A 15,733-nucleotide genomic window follows, 5' to 3' on the forward strand; every position below is an offset into this window, starting at 1 on the left:
TAGGGGTGTGATATCCATACACCCCATTTTACTTCTCACACACCTTTTTAATTTTCGACCGTCGGATCGGATGAATTAAAGAAGATTAACGGACAGAAATAATCAAGGGGTGTGTGAGAAGTAAAATGAGGTATGTGAATAGCACACCCCATAAACTTAATATATTAGTATCACATTCACTTTTATCAACTTAATGTGAAAGGCCGTAGTAGTCTCGAACTGAAGAAAATGCTATCTCGTTATTGACAACTTGGAAGAAGATGATTATAAGCTAGATTCTTAGCATTGGAGAAAGAAAATTAGACTACAAGAATACACCATTTTTTGGGGAGAAATTCTATGGTTCGGAGTCTAGACCACCAAATCCCTACGACCTAGACTTAGAAAACCTCCATTGTGAGTACTCACAGACATAAAAATAGGCCAGGCTATAAGTTTTGTCAAACTATGGTGAACATGTCTCGCTATGACCTCTTAGTACTGATTTGGTACTGAGGTGCTTTTATAAAAAGTAGGCATAAAAAAATGCTGAGCTCAAAAAGATGTTTGGTAAACACTTAAAAACAGATTATTCTCACAGCATAACAGAAACAGTTTTTTTTCAAATCACAACAATACCAAACCAGCCCTAAAGTTTCTCGCCTAATTAGACGGAGGAGGAGCGGCTGCAGCCCTTGCTTTGGCAGCAAGAATCTTAGCAATCTCAACAAGCTTGTCAGTTTCAGGCATAACATCCTTCACAGCAGCATGAGCACAAAACTTGTCAGCCCATTTTACCAGCCCCGGCGTTTTCGTCTGGTCAAGCAGTTTGATTCCATGCAGCTTCTCGTTTACTCTGAGCCACCCCAAGAAGCACCCGAACGCAATGTCCAAGTATCCGATCTCATCTCCACCGAAAAATACGTTGCCTTTGCTGGATTTCTCAAAAGCTTCCTCCAGCAGCGCCAGCCCTTCTGTCACTTGCTCGATTGCTGCCTTCTTTGCCTCCTCTCCTTGTGCAAAACCAATGCCTTTCATGGATGGGTACCACTACAACCATTTCAATTGAATGAGACATAAGTTAGTAACATGGATTAATTGTACCAAAAGCTTAAGCTAGCAACAAAGAAAGACGTTTTGCTTGGGCTTTGAATAAATACTTGTTATGCTTCTAATAAAAGCGTTTCTATTAGTAAGTTGGACGTTTATGAGAAGTGTTTTACGCATGACCATAATAAATCATTACCTTCTCGCTGATATAGGCAGCCCAAAATCGTGCAGTAGCGCGATCGTAGGGGTCAGAAGGGAGGATAGACGGACCAGATGCCCAAACTTCGTCAATGTACTCAACAATGACGAGAGATTCACAAACTGGTTTGTCACCATGAATCAGAACTGGGACTTTCTTGTGGACTGGATTGGACTGAAGAAGAAGCTCGCTTTTAGATCCGAATGTCTCCTGAAGAAACTCGTAGTCGACGGATTTGAGGTTAAGGGCAATGCGAGCCCTCATCACGAACGGACTCGGCGCCATTCCCAGAACTTTGACATTGCTCTCGCCCATAATTAATCCTCGACTAATTAGCTTAACACTCAACTAGTGATCTAATTCAAACACTGATGAGTTCTACAGGGTTTAGTGTATGTGCGTGTTGGGTGGATCTAAACCAGGAAACAGAAGGATTAAGTAGGAAGAAGAAAATGTTTGGTATCAATGAGCCTACTGGCATTAGTTTGGTGCGTTTGGTGGGTGGACGCATGTTTCAACTTTGAAGGGTAGGCAACATTCTAAGTTTTTTTTAATTAAAAAAAAAAAGTCATTGAGTCAAAATCAAAAGAATGACTTACTTATACCTAGTATACTATTGTGGCATTCTAGCTTAATAATATGACGGTTCTATCAAGACCATCAAATCAAGTGATCTGTGATTTTTAAATTTCATATAACGGTCCATTTGTTTTGATCTCTTAAAAGCTGTAATAAATTTTGGCCGTCTGTTTTGACCTCTTAAAAACTGTAATAATTTTTTATCGTTAGATGAAATTTGAAAGGTCCAAATCACTTGATCCGGTAGCCTTGGTGGAAGAGATCCGGAAATGATCTCTTCTCTAATAATACGATTCCAAAATCATTAAATTAGGGTTTTGAGATTTTCCGAACCTGTGCCAAAATAAAAATTGCAAACCTTGACTTTTTTTTAGTGAAGTTTTTTCGATTCATTCCAAGAAATGAACCGTAGGATTGAAATTTCCTGAGCCCCTGTGCACAAGACAAAAGTAGCACAATGAATCACACAACGATCAATAGTTGACAACTATCTATACAATTTTTCTTTTTAACTATACCGTTACCCATGTTATAACAAGGACGAATTTATATAAAAGACATCTATTGAACTAATAGATGCACGTAAATGATTTATTTCACTATCAAATAAACATAAAAACCAGACACAAAATAAAACAAAGTCCATGAGTTTACCAAACTACAGCACCGTCTAATACATCCGACTTAATTTACCAAGAAAGGGATCCTCTCTGGATCCCTTCCACCTAATCCACCAAATTCGGGAATTCGGACCATTGAAATTTGATCAAACTGCTACAAATAGGAGCTCACTTCAAAAGTTATAATAAATTTAGCTATTTGATCAAATTTCAATGGTCTGGATTCCCGAACTTAGTGGATTATAAAGAAGGGATCCGGAGGATCCCTTTTCAATTTACCAAACTACAGCATTGTCTAATACATCCGACTTAAGTTCTTAATCACTAGTTTAAACAACAAGATCCATTGATATGATTCACTAATTAATCACTTGGAAGCACCTGCAGCTCTCAATCTGGCCGTAACAATCTTAGCAACCTCAGCCAACTTGTCAGTCTCCGGCATAACATCCTTCACAGCAGGATCTGCTCTGAACTTCTCAGCCCATTTGGCCAGCCCTGGGATCTTTGCCTCGTCCAGAAGTTTGATCCCATTCATTTTCTCTGTCACTCTGAGCCACCCCAAGAAGCAACCGAATGCAATGTCCAGGTACCCAATTTTGTCCCCACTGAAGAAGTCCTTGCCTTTGCTGGTCTTTTGAAAGGCTTCCTCCATTTTATCCAGCCCTTCTGCAACTTGCTCGACTGCTGCCTTCCTCGCCTCGTCTCCTTCAGCGGCAGCAACGCCTCTCAGCGACGGAAACCACTGCACCCATTTGAATTCATTACTTAATTAAACGAATAAATGTGCAACGACCTTTACAGTGCACCATACCAAATGTTTTTCGACAAAAATTTGCACGTCTCATGTTGTATATCCCATTTGTTTTTCTATTTCCCTAATCACACACACGATGTAACGAGAAATAAAGAAAAAGTGGTATACAAATTAATTCATAGGACTCTCTCTCTTTGTTTCATTTTAACTAAACTATTACCACTCAATACCATTTCTACGCCACTTAGTACTTAGAGGTACTTCTTTTTATTGTACGTGAGATGTCTTAAGTTCGAGTTTGAACCATATTATTCCTAGCACATTGTGAAGCTAAACTCATCCCCTCCCCCTTAGTGTAGATAATATAGTTTGTTCAAAACAAAAAAAAAAAAACCATTTCTACAAAAAAATATTCAATAATATCTACAAAAGTGAACATATATTAGGGTTTGTTTGGAAAATTCTTTTGTAAGGAGTAAGTATGCAGATATGCTTTTGTGTTTCTAAAAGGAGTAATTAGAATCCCCACATTTTTTTCCAACTTATTTAATTCTTTTTACAAAATTTGATTAAGAAGCTTTGATCAATTGCCAACTCAGCAATTTTTTATTTATTTAATATATATATATATATACATACATACATGTGTATATATATCTACTTAAACTAGCTAACAACTAATTTCCTACAATCTATGAATTTTAAATTCGTATTTAAAACTTATGGTACATTTGAAAATAACCAACTTTTAGTACATTTAGAATTTAAAAGTACCAAGAAACAAAATGTACTAGAAATCCAAATGTTACATAAAATCAAATGTACCAATATTATAGATAATCAAACGCACCTATAATTTGACCCCAAAAAAACGCACCTACAATTTGACCAAAAAAATCGCACCTATTATATAATATGGTAGAAAAAAAATGTTCAATCAAATTCTTAAAAGAAACAAATGCTTAATCAACAAAATTGAAAAATGAAGCGCCTATATCAAAACGTCCCTTTCTAAAAACACCATTAATCATTCTATAAGCAATTCTTAAGTAATTGTAAAACAATAGAAAAGAAACAAAGAGCAACATAATCACTCACATTTAACTGGTTAATCCAAACAAAATTTAATAAATTAACGAAATTAGCTTGCAAAAATTAAAAATTAAGGAAATGAACAAAAACCATGCACTTACCTTCTCATCGACGTAGGCAGCCCAAAATCTTGCAGTAGCGCGATCCAACGGGTCGGAAGGGAGAATCGACGGGCCTGAGGCCCAAACCTCATCGATGTACTCCATAATGATGAGAGACTCACAGACGGGCTTATCACCATGAATGAGAACTGGGATTTTCTTGTGGACTGGATTGGACTGGAGAAGAAGCTGGCTTTTGGTTCCGAACGTCTCCTCAAGAAGTTCATACTCCACTGACTTGATATTGAGCGCGATCAGAGCCCTCATCACGTATGGGCTCGGCCACGCTCCCAAAACCTTCACGTCGCTCTTCGCCATGATCAATGATTCAGATTCTCTATCGAACTCGGAAAGCTCTCGAAATGCAAATGCAAAATCTGTGTTTTGGGATTCCTGTTATTTATGAATGCGCATGAAAGGTGAAAGCAGAAGGAGGATTTATGAAGAGGTTTGGAAAGTGAATGTATTTGGTGCGAACGTAATGACAAAAGGTGTAGCAGTGGGGAAAGGTTTGAAACGTAGGAAAAAAATTTAATGTCCTGTGGTGTGAACGTATTGACAATAGGTGTGGCACTGTGTGGATGGAAAGAGACTTGCATAGTTGCATGTACTTTTCAAGACGATGATGAGTTGTTCCAAGTCAATAATACGATGCAATATGAGAACGTTAGAACACATAACACTGGATTATTTATTAACGATGTTATCGAGTATGGATATGGACGGTTGAGAGAAACTTGCATAAGTTGACCCTATTACTTGCTGTCACGTACTTTAACTTACCCGCTTGACATGTCGTGATCTGTTTGCGATGCCGTCTTTGAAGGGGTGTTCAGGTTCAGTGTTTTCAACTTGAACCTACTTTTGGTTTGTCTTGTTTGTTCAGACAGGGAATAGGACGTTGTTGGTGTGTCGTGTGGCGTAGATGGGAGCACGTAAGGTATAAAATATCAATGATATCGGAAATATCGGTAGTTCAAAAATATGAAAATTTCGATAGAAATATCGGGATATTATCGATATCCATAAAAATTAAATAAAAATCAAGGAAATTGTAAGAAAAACTTGAAAAATTTTATTAAAACTTTGCAGGATATTTATTTAGTCAATTATCTATTAGTTTATCACAAAAAATTGGAAGGAAATGCATTGCATGATGGATTTAACTGATTTAAGTTGATTATATAGCGAGTTGGCAAACATTGTGAGTGTAGAAAATATGTAGTGATTAATGAAATAAGTTTAAACACAGCATAATCATTTATATATAATAAATTAGTACAATATTTTATACTTTATACATTGCATGGTAAGATATATGAGTGACTTAGTACCACATAGAGTTCCTATCAAGGTCTAAAATATCGATGATATCGGAAATATCGGTAGTTCAAAAACACGAAAATTTCGATGGAAATATCGGGATAATATCGATATTTTAGACCTTAAGAGGAAATTTGAAGTGCGGAGGCTTTGGAACTGCGTGGCGTACTCTGCATTCAGTCATTTCTGCTGCGAGTGGACTTTTCTTGTTCGTACGTGTAAACACATTTGATGTCTGTAGGCTTTGGAACTGCAGGCGCAGGGTACTATTCTGCCACTAGACCGCGTGCAATCTTTTCCACAATACACCTTTCGGAAAGACTCTTAAGTTTAGAAATTCAAACGGTTGAAATTTAATATAATGATTAAAATTATTTGAACTTTTAAAGTAAGCCTCTATTTGTAGTTGATGAGTCAAATTTCAATGATCTAGATCTTCGAATTCGGAGATGAGCTATTTCCCTAGGACAAAAGAGGACCGAGCTGAGAGCTGTGAAGGTGAGTGACAGTTGTATATGAAGATGCTACTTCTGGAAAGGTGGAGCAGAAGCACCAGTGGTCTAGTGGTAGAATAGTACCCTGCCACGGTACAGACCCGGGTTTGATTCCCGGCTGGTGCATAGCTTTTTAAATTTTGAAATAAACTGAGTTGTATTAGTTATTACTCCTTGTGTGTGAAGCTTTCAGAATTCAGACGCATATAGAAAATGGAATTCGAAATTCCAGCATCTCTTCAAAGTTTCTTTTTTTGTATTGACTATGGAAGCATACAAGTAACAGAAATCTTTGCAAAAACAGTCACGTTACAAGTCTATCGGGGTTCAAAGCAATGGCATGGCTCGTTGTTACCAGAAACTCTTTCGGGGCAGCCCGACATTTGCAAATTCTTCCGACTTCCGAGTCTTTCATTGTCACTCGGTCTCTTGGGTCTTAAGTTGGCCCTTGAAGCGGCTGTATTTGCGATTTGCCCCTGGTAACGCCGTATCAGCCTTACATTTTGCTTTGCTCATTTTTCGGAATGCGAGCACTTTTGCATCGTCTCTGCTTTTACACCTTCCGACTCTACCAAGACTGCTGAAATGCAAGCACTTTTGCATCTTCTCTGCTTTTACACCCTCCGACTCTACCAAGACCGCCGCACCCAGTCAAAGTAGTTAAGATCAGAAGAATGCTGACATAACACTTCTAAGCTGCATCCAACGGTTTCATGCCAAATCATGAAAGAAGAAAAATTCACACATACCAGGAGGGTGTGTTTACACAACATTTGGGCTGTGATGAAATCCAACAGATGAACTTTTGAGTGAAATAGCCATCTTGAGATTGCTTGGATCTGTTTACGGGACATCTTATTCCTTAGGGCCCGTGCTTCGTCTATCGTTGATTTCATATCAAATGTTCGATAGCCAGGTACATACGTAGGTCCCTGGGTAACAAAGAGTTGTAGCTCACAACGTGCACAGATAGATTCATCTTGTAAAAGGTAAATGTCTAGAAATGATGCCATTAAGAACTTACTAACATTTCAACATTATCATTTCAAAAAGGCTGTGCAATATCCTTGGATCATACTAATGAGAAAATTCTTTTGTACGAAGTAAGGGATCTGGAGATGATCCATTTCCAATTTACCAAACTACAACATTGTCTAATACATCCGACTTAATTTCTTAATCACTAGTTTAAACAACAAGATCCATTGATATGTTTCACTAATTAATCACTTGGAAGCACCTGCAGCTCTCAATCTGGCCTTAAGAATCTTAGTAACCTCAGCCAACTTGTCAGTCTCCGGCATAACATCCTTCACAGCAGGATCTGCACTGAACTTCTCAGCCCATTTGGCCAGCCCTGGGATCTTTGCTTCGTCCAGAAGTTTGACCCCATTCATTTTCTCTGTCACTCTGAGCCACCCCAAGAAGCACCCGAATGCAATGTCCAGGTACCCAATTTTGTCCCCACTGAAGAAGTCCTTGCCTTTGCTGGTCTTTTGAAAGGCTTCCTCCATTTGAGCCAGCCCTTCTGCAACTTGCTCGACTGCTGCCTTCTTTGCCTCGTCTCCTTCAGCGGCAGCAACGCCTCTCAGCGATGGAAGCCACTGCACCCATTTGAATTCATTACTTAATTAGAATAAGAGTGCGTTTGTTGCACCAGACTATTTCAGACTGGATTAGCTTCAGGAACTAAGCTGAACTAGGGTTGGGTTCGGTTTAAATCGGTTCGGTTTTTTGCCAAAACCGAAACCAAACCGAAATTTCGGTTCGGTTCGGTTCATTTTTTTTTCGGTTCGGTTTTTTTTCGGTTCAGTTTTTTCCGGTTCGGTTTCGGTTTTTTGTTTTTTTTTTTTCAAAAAATGAAAAACATTGAAATTTTAAATTTTAACATATCCAACACAATCATAACATAAGCATTTTAACTAAAATCAAAGACAATGAAAATAAACATTTAAAGTTGAACTAAAATCATCAATCAAGTCTTCCAAAGTTCAAACTAACAACCTCACAACACAAAAATCGTACAAATGACTTAGAAAAGTTAAATTGTATGATGTTGTTCAAAGATCAGGGTTGTTTGCTTGTAACTGCATGTTGACAACTTGATTAGTAAAAGTAATGCGTGGGTGGATTTATTTAGTGTGTGTTAGATTCTTTTCCATCACAAATTACCCAAGTAATCTACCCGAAAGAAATGTTTATGGATTCTGTTACATGTTATATGGGAGTAGATTTGGAAAAGAAAGCTGGGACAGAAGTAGACAGTGCTATGGAGATGGATGTAGGTACTTCAGAAGTTTGCTTCGTCCATCCCCATTCCTGATTCTTTTCCACTAATCTCCCCATTTCTTTCCAAGTTTGCTTCGTCCCTTTCCCTATGTTTCTTCCTCTTTCTTCTTCGCCCCTCTCTCTCTCTTCATCTCCATCTTTTTCTTCCTATTTCTCTCTGCTCATCTCCCTCTTTTCTTCTTAATTTTTCTGGGACCTAATTGGCAAATCAAAACCCATTCAGAGTCTGGGTCATTTGGGTATTCATGGGTCTGCTTCTCTAGCGTCAATAGCAAAGGTCTGCGATCAGGGAGTCTGGACTAGGTGGAGTGTGAGCAGAGTTGCTGAGCGTTTCAGACGCACAACGATTTTGTATTTTTTTTTCGCTTTTTTGTTCTAAATTTTGGATTTGGATCTAGTTTTGAAAATGAAAATATTGCAGAAATTTTTGCCTTTTGTTTCCAATTTTGTGGGATATGGGTTTGAAAATGGTGGATGATAGGGGCGAAGCAGAGCAGAGTTTGTATATATGACCTGGGTTCCACATCTTGCGAGTAACAAGTTGATGGGAGGGCGAAGCGAGGAGGAACGAAGCAGGAGGAGTTGGGCTTAGCAGTCATGCCGATTTCGAGGGGTCTCGCTAAGACCCCCTAGCGAACTACTTAGTCCCGTTTAGTCGGGGTGAGTGTCATTAAAACTTGTCTTCATTTGTATCAAACACGGGACTAGACTCCCACTTAGTCCAGTCCAGTCTAATAAACGCTAGTGAGTGCAAACAAACACACCATAAATGTGCAACTACGTGTACAGTGCTTTTCGACAAAAATTTGCACGTCTCATGTTGTATATCTCATTGGTTTTTCTATTTCCCTAATCACACACACGATGTAATGAGAAATAAAGAAAAAGTGGTATAAAAATTAATTCATAGGACTCTCTCTCTCTTTGTTTCATTTTAACTAAACTATTACCACTCAATACCATTTCTACGTCATTTAGTACTATGGTGTAGTGGTGTTCCTCTTCACTTGTAACTTATAAGTGAGAGGTCTTAGGTTCGATTCTCGCTAAAGACGAGTTTGAACTATATTATTGCTAGCACATTGTGAGACTAAGCTCACCCCCTCCCCCTTGGTGTAGATATTATAGTTTGTTAAAAAAAAAAAAAAACCATTTCTACAAAAAAAAAAAATTTCAACAATATCTACAAAAGTGAACATATTTTAGGGCTTGTTTGGAAAATTCTTTTGTACGAAGTAAGTATGCATATATGCTTTTGTGTTTCTAAAAGGAGTAATTAGAATCCCCACATTTTTTTCCAACTTAATTAATTATTTTTACAAAATTTGATTAAGAAGCTTTGATCAATTGCCAACGCAACAATTTTCTATTTATTTAATATACTAGCATTTGCCTGCATACTTTATTTATATGAACACATTTTTTTAGAAAATAAGGAGGGAGGGAGGGAGAGAGAGAGAGAACATGGGAGGAATGGGAGGTTTTTGTTTTTGGTTTTTATTTTTTTTAAATTTTAAATTAGAGATATTTTAACATCATCTGTAGTGAGGTTTCAATAAAAACAGTAAAATTTGGACATCTGAAATTACATTATTGCCCATCTTTTTTTTTGTGTAATAGAAAACTGAGTTGTCTTTTCACCCATTTTTAGTTGACAAAGAGGGTTTCGTTAATTAATAGAGATACATGTGTATATATATCTACTTAAACTAGCTAACAACTAATTTCCTACAATCTATGAATTTTAAATTCGTATTTAAACTTACGGTACATTTGAAAATAAACAAACCAACTTTTAGTACATTTAGAATTTAAAAGTACAAAAATGTACTAGAAATTCAAATGTTACATAAAATCAAATGTACCAATATTATAGATAATCAAACGCACCTATAATTTGACCCAAAAAAAAAACACACCTACAATTTGACCAAAAAAAAAGCGCACCTACAATTTGACCAAAAAAAAAGCGCACCTACAATTTGACCAAAAAAATCACACCTATTATAAAATTATAGAAAATAAATGTTCAATCAAATTCTTAAAATAAACAAATGTTTAATCAACGAAATTGAAAAACAATGCACTTATATCAAAACGCCCCTTTCTAAAAACACTATTAATCATTCTATAAGTAATTCGAAACAGATGTTATTTGAGTCATATTAAAGAGAAAGACGATCAACAAATCCCTTTAAACATATTTTATTAAGTAATGGAAAAACAATAGAAAAAAAAAAACAAAGAGCAACATAATCCCTCACATTTAACTGGTTAATCCAAACAAAATTTAATAAATGAACGAAATTAGCCTGCAAAAATTAAAAATTAAGGAGACGAACAAAAACCATGCACTTACCTTCTCATCGACGTAGGCAGCCCAAAATCTTGCAGTAGCGCGATCCAACGGGTCAGAAGGGAGAATCGACGGGCCTGAGGCCCAAACCTCATCGATGTACTCCACAATGATGAGAGACTCACAGACGGGCTTATCACAATGAATGAGAACTGGGATTTTCTTGTGGACTGGATTGGACTGGAGAAGAAGCTGGCTTTTGGCTTCGAACGTCTCCTCAAGAAGCTCATACTCCACTGACTTGATATTGAGCGCGATCCAAGCCCTCATCGCGTATGGGCTCGGCCACGCTCCCAAAACCTTCACGTCGCTCTTCGCCATGATCAATGATTCAGATTCTCTATCGAACTCGGAAAGCTCTCAAAATGCAAATGCAAAATCTGTGTTTTGGGGTTCCTGTTATTTATGAATGTGCATGAAAGGTGAAAGCAGAAGGAGGATTTATGAAGAGGTTTCGAAAGTGAATGTGTTTGGTGTTTACGTAATGACAAAAGGTGTTGGTGTGAACGTAATGACAATAGGTGTGGCACTGTGTGGGTGGAAAGAGACTTGGATGGACTTTTCAAGACGATGATAGAGGTGTTCCGAGTCAATAATACGATGTAATGTGAGAACGTTAAAACACATAACACTGGATTATTTATTAGCGATGTTATCGAGTATGGATAGCTGAGAGAAACTTAACATAAGTTGACAATGAATTGAACCTATTACTTGCTGTCAGTGTCACGTACTTTAACTTAACCGCCTGACATGTCGTGATCTGTTTGCGATGCCGTCTTTGAAGGGGTGTTCAGGTTCAGTGTTTTCAACTTGAACCTACTTTTGGTTTGTCTTGTTTGTTCAGACAGGGAATAGGACGTTGTTGGTTTGTCTTGTTTGTTAAGTTGGCCCTTGAAGCGGTTGTATTTGCGATTTGCCCCTGGTAATGCCGTATCAGCTTAACCTTTTTCTTTGCTCATTTTCCGGAATGCAAGCACTTTTGCATCTTCTCTGCTTTTACACCCTCCGACTCTACCAAGACTGCTGAAATGCAAGCACTTTTGCATCTTCTCTGCTTTTATACCCTCCGACTCTACCAAGACTGCTGAAATGCAAGCACTTTTGCATCTTCTCTGCTTTTACACCCTCCGACTCTACCAAGACTGCTGCACCCAGTCAAAGTAGTTAAGATCAGAAGAATGCTGACATAACACTTCTAAGCTGCATCCAACGGTTTCATGCCAAATCATGAAAGAAGAAAAATTCACACATACCAGGAGGGGTGTGTTTACACAACATTTGGGCAGTGATGAAAGCCAACAGAAGAACTTTTGAGTGAAATAGCCATCTTGAGATTGCTTGGATCTGTTTACGGGACATCTTATTCCTTAGGGCCCGGCTTCGTCTATCTTTGATTTCATATCAAATGTTCGATAGCCAGGTACATACGTAGGTCCCTGGTTAACAAAGAGTTGTAGCTCACAACGTGCACAGATGGATTCATCTTGTAAAAGGAAAATGTCTAGAAATGATGCCATTATGAACTTACTAACATTTCAACATTATCATTTCAGAAAGGCTGTGCAATATCCTTGGATCATACTAATGAGAAAAATTACCGTGATGATAATATCCCAGATGCGAGTCCGCAGGAACTAAAACTGATAATTTCTCTCCAGGAGAGCAGTTCAGCTAGTTTCTTCATTCTTGGGCTTGCCAACAAGACAATTCTCTATAATTTCGTCGCAAAGATCAAGAGTAATGTCCATGTTCCCTTCTCCATAGTTCATATCGACAAAAATGTTGTATGTTTCTCTATCTGCAACCACACCATGTCTCCTCATTTCTTCAAATAGTTCCCTTGCCTCTGCAAATTTCCTTCTCTTGAAAAAACCCTTAATAAGTGCACCGTAACAACTTGCCGTGGGAATAAATCCCTTTCCTGCCATTTCTTTATGCAAAAACCATGCCTCTTTCATATTCCTTACCTTAGAATGCCCTTTTATCAAAATGTTATAGGTGTTGCTATCAGGAATCACCCCACCAGCACACATGCTCCTATATATTTCCGCCGTAGTACGCATATTATTTCTAATGCAGTACTGCTTCATGAGAGAATTGTAGGTTGCCGCATTGGGCACTATACCCTTCTCCAACATCCACTTAAGTAGCCTCTCAGCGTCTTCCACCATTCCTGACATACAAAATCCATTCATAAGCACATTGAATGTAACAACCGTAGGTTGAAGCCCTCTATCGAGCATCTCAAGCAGGACCTTCTGAGCCTTAGCCATATCCCTCATCTTACAATATGCATCCATCAGAGTGGTATAAGTAATAGTGTCAGGACAGGGCCCTGCACCCTCCATCTGTTCCACCAATTTTTCTGCCTCCGCTATGTTTCCCGACTTACAAAGGCAGTTAACAATTGAGTTGTAAGTGCAGACATTAAGTTGAAGGCCCTTCCTGCACACCTCATGAAGAAGTTCATTTGCTACATCTACCTCCCCTCTTTTACAAAGGCCATCAGCCAATGCCGTATAAGTGACAACATTTGGGGTAAGTCCCATATTAACCATCTGGTTGTGAAGAGAAAACGCCTCTTTCATCTCGTCTGTTTTGCAATAACCATCAATAAGTGCTGTATAAGTAACTTCATCTGGTTCTAATCCTCTGCTAACCATTTCATGGAAGAGCTTATCTGCTTCTGTCATCTTCCCTATTTGACAAAATCCATGAATAATAGCAGTACATGTAATATAATCAGGGATTATTTTCCTATCCCGCATTTCGTCAAATAGCCTATATGCAGCAGGAACATTACCCAACTTACAGAATCCATCAATTAGAGTAGTGTAGACGACATTATCAGGAAGTACTCCCAGAACCATCATCTCCCTCAGTAACCCTTCTGCTTCAGATAGTTTACCTGTTTTACACAGAAAGAGTATTATGCTGTTATAGGTATAGGAATTTTGCTTCAATCCTTTTACTTTCATTTCCTCTATGAGCTTCAAAACCTTCTGCAGTTCTCCAACATAACAATATCTGCTGATTAAAGTACTATAACTTACAACATCAGGTACACAACCCCTCAACTCCATTTGCAGGAGTAAATGGTGGGCCTCTTTTATTTTCCCTAATCGACAAAGACAATGAATGATAATATTGTATGATGTGGTGTTCCAATGAATACCCACTTCAGGGTATTCATTGAAGAATTTTATTGCCATCTCAATCCCATCAAAGGTGCTTGATAGCCGAGTAAGAAATAAATTACAGGAATCAACAGAGATAACCAACCCATAGCTCAACAATTTATCAAAAAGCTTTCTTGCTTCATTGAGCATCTCAGTTTCAACAAGGACCCGGAAGAAAACATCAAACACATGGGGATCTGAACCCCAATCCTTGTAAGTGTATATCAACCGATCAGAAAAGTGAGCAAATGAAAGACCAACATCTAACTTGGGTTTTGCCCAAAAATTATGAATGAGCTCATGCGCTGTTTCAAGATCCTTTGATGCTGCAGCAATTTGTACAACGACACAACGGGCTTCTAATGATGGGTCCCTTCGTAAGCATGCCCAGTCAAAGAAATCCAGAACTAGTTTATAGTCATTCTTAATATTCATGAGAACCCAAATAAGATGGTCAGACCTGAAATTAGATTCGTAAGGCTTCAGAATACTGCGAAAAGGCTCAGAGCAGCGAAGCTTAATTGTGGTGGAGATGAGATGTACAAGTTCGGCATCTTTGATGGTAGGTTTCTTGGGGGAATAGTCAGGAAAAGGCCTTGTATGTGTTGATCCCAAGGAAATTCCATGACTTAAACATCTCCTAAAAACGAATAGAGAAGAATTTAAACCAAGATTTAAGCAGGGCCGATGATAGGAGATCTGAAAACAATAGACTGACAAGATGGCGCGCCTCTTCATGTCTATCAGAGGAACCCATCAAGAAAAAATTTGGGGACCCTTTTCTATTAATGCAGCAGCTTTCCTCCATTTAGAAGAACCAAAGCAACGAGGTTGCTTCATCACATCACCTGTAAAGTAACCATTAAACACAAACACTCAACGTATAAAAACTTTGTAAAATATACTGCCTATACACCAAAGCATACATTTCATAATCAACTTTCTTCCAATCCTCTATATATACTGCTGAAATATGAATATACAGCGGTACGAAAGTAGAACACTTGCATGGCAAACGCTTGCAATTTTGTATTTGAACAATGAACAAATTCTGTTTGCAAAACCAATAAAACCATTCAAGTTGCTACTATTTACATTGATTCTGAAACCAATAAAACGTTCAAAAATTAATCACACTCGCACCCACAATCTGTCACTAACTAAAACAAATTAAAGGTGGTTCACGCATTCTATCAAACACTTGGTGAGCAATCACTAAAAAGTACTTAAAACCGAAAAGTAAAATGCAACAAGGTGACAAAGAGTGACAAGCTTTCGAAGCTGGGAAACATGAGAGGTGTTACCTTAAAGGTGATTGACTCCGAGAAGCTCGAAAGCTTCGAACTTCCAAAAACTTGTTTCAGGAGGATGGCTGTTGCCGGTGGGTATCTCGAGTTTCATTCGGCCTCCACTCTCCTCCTCCGGTAGAACAGCACAGGTGTTTTAGTGAGAGAGACAATGTTGGATAAAGATATTTTATTGGGCCTATATGTTTGGGTTAACTAAATGGCACCAATGAAGCTGGTAATTACCAAAAGACTTGAGCCGGGCCCAAAGTTTAGAAATCCTTTACATAAGAGTTGAGGGCTGTCATTTGAAAATTTGAGATGCCTTCTAAAGTTATCATTCAACTGCTTGACGAATTATTTCTATGGGTGCTGAGTAGGGTATCTGCTAGCCTTATTCCCTTGAACTATGTGTTGCTATAGGCA

General features: G+C 38.2%; 3 protein-coding genes and 1 non-coding gene across 22 annotated transcripts; 1 reads left to right on the plus strand and 3 right to left on the minus strand.

Moving 5' to 3' along the window:
• Positions 1-220: 220 nt before the first annotated feature.
• On the minus strand, positions 221-1,653 carry LOC126596117 (glutathione S-transferase U17-like). Its single transcript, XM_050262594.1, has 2 exons — positions 1,226-1,653; positions 221-1,029 (listed from the first exon to the last, which is right to left on the minus strand). The coding sequence occupies exons 1-2, from the start codon at positions 1,541-1,543 to the stop codon at positions 643-645; spliced, it is 705 nt and encodes a 234-aa protein (XP_050118551.1). The 5' UTR covers positions 1,544-1,653; the 3' UTR covers positions 221-642.
• A 699-nt stretch (positions 1,654-2,352) lies between these two features.
• Positions 2,353-11,308, minus strand: LOC126596116 (glutathione S-transferase U17-like). Of its 6 annotated transcripts, XR_007613851.1 has the most exons (4): positions 10,843-11,308; positions 7,435-7,798; positions 6,815-7,126; positions 6,402-6,753 (listed from the first exon to the last, which is right to left on the minus strand). XR_007613851.1 is itself a non-coding variant. In XM_050262592.1 (3 exons), exons 1-3 carry the CDS (start codon positions 11,158-11,160, stop codon positions 2,795-2,797), a joined length of 696 nt encoding a protein of 231 aa, XP_050118549.1. In that variant the 5' UTR covers positions 11,161-11,304; the 3' UTR covers positions 2,353-2,794. The 6 variants fall into 6 exon arrangements, 4 of the variants coding, with proteins under 4 accessions (XP_050118549.1, XP_050118550.1, XP_050118548.1 ...); XR_007613852.1 differs by lacking the exons at positions 6,402-6,753; positions 6,815-7,126; positions 7,435-7,798; positions 10,843-11,308 and adding exons at positions 2,353-2,496; positions 2,700-3,172; positions 4,378-4,875; XM_050262592.1 differs by lacking the exons at positions 6,402-6,753; positions 6,815-7,126 and adding an exon at positions 2,353-2,845 and having other exon boundaries at positions 7,472-7,798; positions 10,843-11,304.
• Positions 6,250-6,320, plus strand: TRNAG-GCC (transfer RNA glycine (anticodon GCC)). The gene has a single exon. It is a non-coding gene; the product is annotated as a tRNA-Gly (tRNA).
• LOC126596114 (pentatricopeptide repeat-containing protein At1g05670, mitochondrial-like) lies at positions 6,402-15,554 on the minus strand. 14 transcript variants are annotated; one of them, XR_007613846.1, is made up of 4 exons: positions 15,326-15,554; positions 12,096-14,869; positions 11,906-11,984; positions 6,402-6,753 (listed from the first exon to the last, which is right to left on the minus strand). XR_007613846.1 is itself a non-coding variant. In XM_050262588.1 (2 exons), the coding sequence occupies exon 2, from the start codon at positions 14,757-14,759 to the stop codon at positions 12,510-12,512; it is 2,250 nt and encodes a 749-aa protein (XP_050118545.1). In that variant the 5' UTR covers positions 14,760-14,869; positions 15,326-15,554; the 3' UTR covers positions 11,448-12,509. The 14 variants fall into 14 exon arrangements, 1 of the variants encoding a protein (XP_050118545.1); XR_007613845.1 differs by having other exon boundaries at positions 11,906-11,987; XR_007613843.1 differs by having other exon boundaries at positions 11,845-11,987.
• Positions 15,555-15,733: the final 179 nt, after the last annotated feature.

Source organism: Malus sylvestris, chromosome 13 (genome assembly GCF_916048215.2).
Source record: "Malus sylvestris chromosome 13, drMalSylv7.2, whole genome shotgun sequence".
Classification (NCBI taxonomy): Eukaryota; Viridiplantae; Streptophyta; class Magnoliopsida; order Rosales; family Rosaceae; genus Malus; species Malus sylvestris.